This window comes from Triticum dicoccoides, chromosome 5B (assembly GCF_002162155.2).
Source record: "Triticum dicoccoides isolate Atlit2015 ecotype Zavitan chromosome 5B, WEW_v2.0, whole genome shotgun sequence".
NCBI classification, from domain to species: domain Eukaryota; kingdom Viridiplantae; phylum Streptophyta; class Magnoliopsida; order Poales; family Poaceae; genus Triticum; species Triticum dicoccoides.
In genome coordinates this window covers 654029977-654032499 of record NC_041389.1, presented here as the reverse complement: position 1 = coordinate 654032499, position 2523 = coordinate 654029977, and the positions used below count along the sequence as shown (strand labels likewise).

The following is a 2523-nucleotide window of genomic DNA, read 5'->3' as shown; positions in this document are numbered from 1 at the left end:
GCAGAGGGGCCGCTGCGGAAGGAAGTAAAATGTGTGTATTCTATTTTTGGCCGTTGGAAAAGTGACCGAGTTAGATTAAATTTTCAGGTAACTGACATATAGGCAAATGGTTATACTACACCATGAGATCTACTCCCTCCGTTCCTTTATATAAGGTGTATTTATTTTTTGATAAAATTTCAGAATGTAAGGTGCATTTATTCTAATTCCTTATAATTACCTTGTTAGCCCTTCAGAAAAAGGGAAAGTATCTCTCTCCTGATTGTCTGTATCTCTCCTTGTATCAAAAGAAGGAAAATATCTCTTGTCGATTGCATGTATCTCATACTTTCCTAGACTACCCGATTTACTTGCGAAAATACAAAGATGAACATGGGTGCGCGCGCAACCACGTGAATAGTAAATTCATAAAAAAAAATACTAGAAAAAAATAAAAAATTCTTAAATTCACGGTATGAATCTTAGTCGATCATTCTACTCACATATGAAGTTTCATGGTGTATTGACACCCATGGTATTCTTACTGAGGAAAATTCAAACGCGACCATACTATCCATTAAACAATGTTTTTTTATATAGCTTTGATTATCTTCGATTTTGTCATTTTTGCCCAGATTACCACGGATGTGATTTCTTTATGAAACTTCATATGCGAGTACACCGGTTGACTATGTATATTTTAAAAATAAATTCATTTTTTTATTTTTTCTAGCATTATCGATTTTACTATCATAAAGGGTGCGTGTGCACCCATGTTCACCAAATCTGCATCCACTTGCCACTAAAAAATAAATTTGCCAAGGGTAATTTTGTCCTAACATGTCTATAATTTCGTGTCGTGTTCATCGTGCCGAAAATAATACACCTTATATAAAAAGAACGGAGGGAGTATGTTTCAGATGAGTGTTTTGTGCTGTCACCGACGTAGTGTTTCTACTTAGCTATTTTTGTGTGAGTATAGCTTCGGCTCTGGGGATGCGGACGCCGGTGGCGTACAAGGCGCGGCGGCGGGCGTCGCCGGAGACCCTCGCGCGCGGCATGAACTTCGCCGTCGGCGGCGCCGGCGTGCTCGACACCGGCAACTTCCAGCGCAACATCAGCGCGCAGATCGACCTCTTCCAAACCATGCACCACCGTCCTGGCTGCCGCGCTGGCAGCGGCAAGAGGACCGCGCTCGTCGTCGTCTCCGGCAACGACTACGCCTATGCCGCCGACAAGGACAACAACGGCACCAGCGTACGTGGTCACCGTGCACTTGCCGTCGTTGTCTGTCAAAGCCACCAATCCATGACTGACGGTGTTGTACTGCTCTGTGTGTTTGTGTGCCGTGCAGGCGGCGATCGCGTACATCCCAACGGTGGTGCGGGAGCTCCGCGGGCAGCTCCGGCGGCTGCGCGACGAGGCGGGGATGCGGAGGGTGGTGGTGACCAACCTGCACCCCATGGGTTGCACGCCGACATTCACCCGCCTGCTCAACTACACCGGCTGCGACCCGCTGGCTAACGCCGGCGCCGCCCAGCACAACGCCGCGCTCCAATCGGTCCTCGCCGCCCTCGACCCCAACAACCGCACCTTCCTCCTCCTCGACGTCCACACCCCCTTCGCCGCCTTCCTCCTCGACGACAACAATGGTGACAGTGACAACAAGTTGTTCAAAAGCATGCTGCGACCGTGCTGCGAGAGCTTCAGGCCGGATGGCTACTGCGGCGAGGAGGACGAGAACGGCACGCGGCAGTACACGCTCTGCGACGAACCCGGCCGCTACTTCTACTGGGACGACGTGCACCCGACGCAGGCCGCCTGGGCCGCCGTGGTGCGCACCTTCAGGGCCGCCGTCAAGACCTTCCTCTCCATCTGACCTAACACGACACGACAACTCTTATTGCCTCAAACATGAAACGAAGATGGCCATATATGCATGGTTCATTTGGATGCGTCGCCAGCAGTCAGGACTAACCAACACGTAACGTGCCCTGAAAAGGTAGCAACTGACCAACTGAAGCTAGCTTTTTTACTGTTACAGTTACCACACAGTGTATATAGTGGATGATTTCTCTAAAAAAAAGGTGTATATATTGGATGATTTATTGAAAACATCATTTTTTTTCAAAAAGATTCATTTTACTGTGCCTTCTGATTAGTTTGCGAAAATGTAGAGATGACCACTATAATTAAGCTAAGACACCATAAAGCCAATGCTCTTCACCGGTCAATTATTCAGTACATTTATATATTTTGCATCATACTGAACCATGGTGGTCAAAATGTTAATCGGTAGCAAATGCAGATAATGGCAAAAGGATGTTTTCCTGAATATTAATTAATTATATAACATATGAAGAAAAAATGGAGTCATGAGAAGAGCAGAACGTGAGTCATTTGAGGCTTTTCAAAAAATATTGCATTTTCCAGGCCATGAATTATATTATTCCTCCCTTTGTGAAGAAATATAAAATCATTTAGATCACTAAAGTAGTGATTTAAATGATCTTATACTTCTTTATGGACGAAGTATGTTTCAGG

The 2523-nt window shown here is 46.0% G+C and overlaps 1 protein-coding gene across 1 annotated transcript; it reads left to right on the top strand.

Annotated features, from left to right (window-relative positions):
* The first annotated feature begins 975 nt into the window (after positions 1-975).
* LOC119306517 (GDSL esterase/lipase At5g03610-like) lies at positions 976-1980 on the top strand. Its single transcript, XM_037582713.1, has 2 exons — positions 976-1236; positions 1334-1980. Exons 1-2 carry the CDS (start codon positions 976-978, stop codon positions 1856-1858), a joined length of 786 nt encoding a protein of 261 aa, XP_037438610.1. The 3' UTR covers positions 1859-1980.
* Positions 1981-2523: the final 543 nt, after the last annotated feature.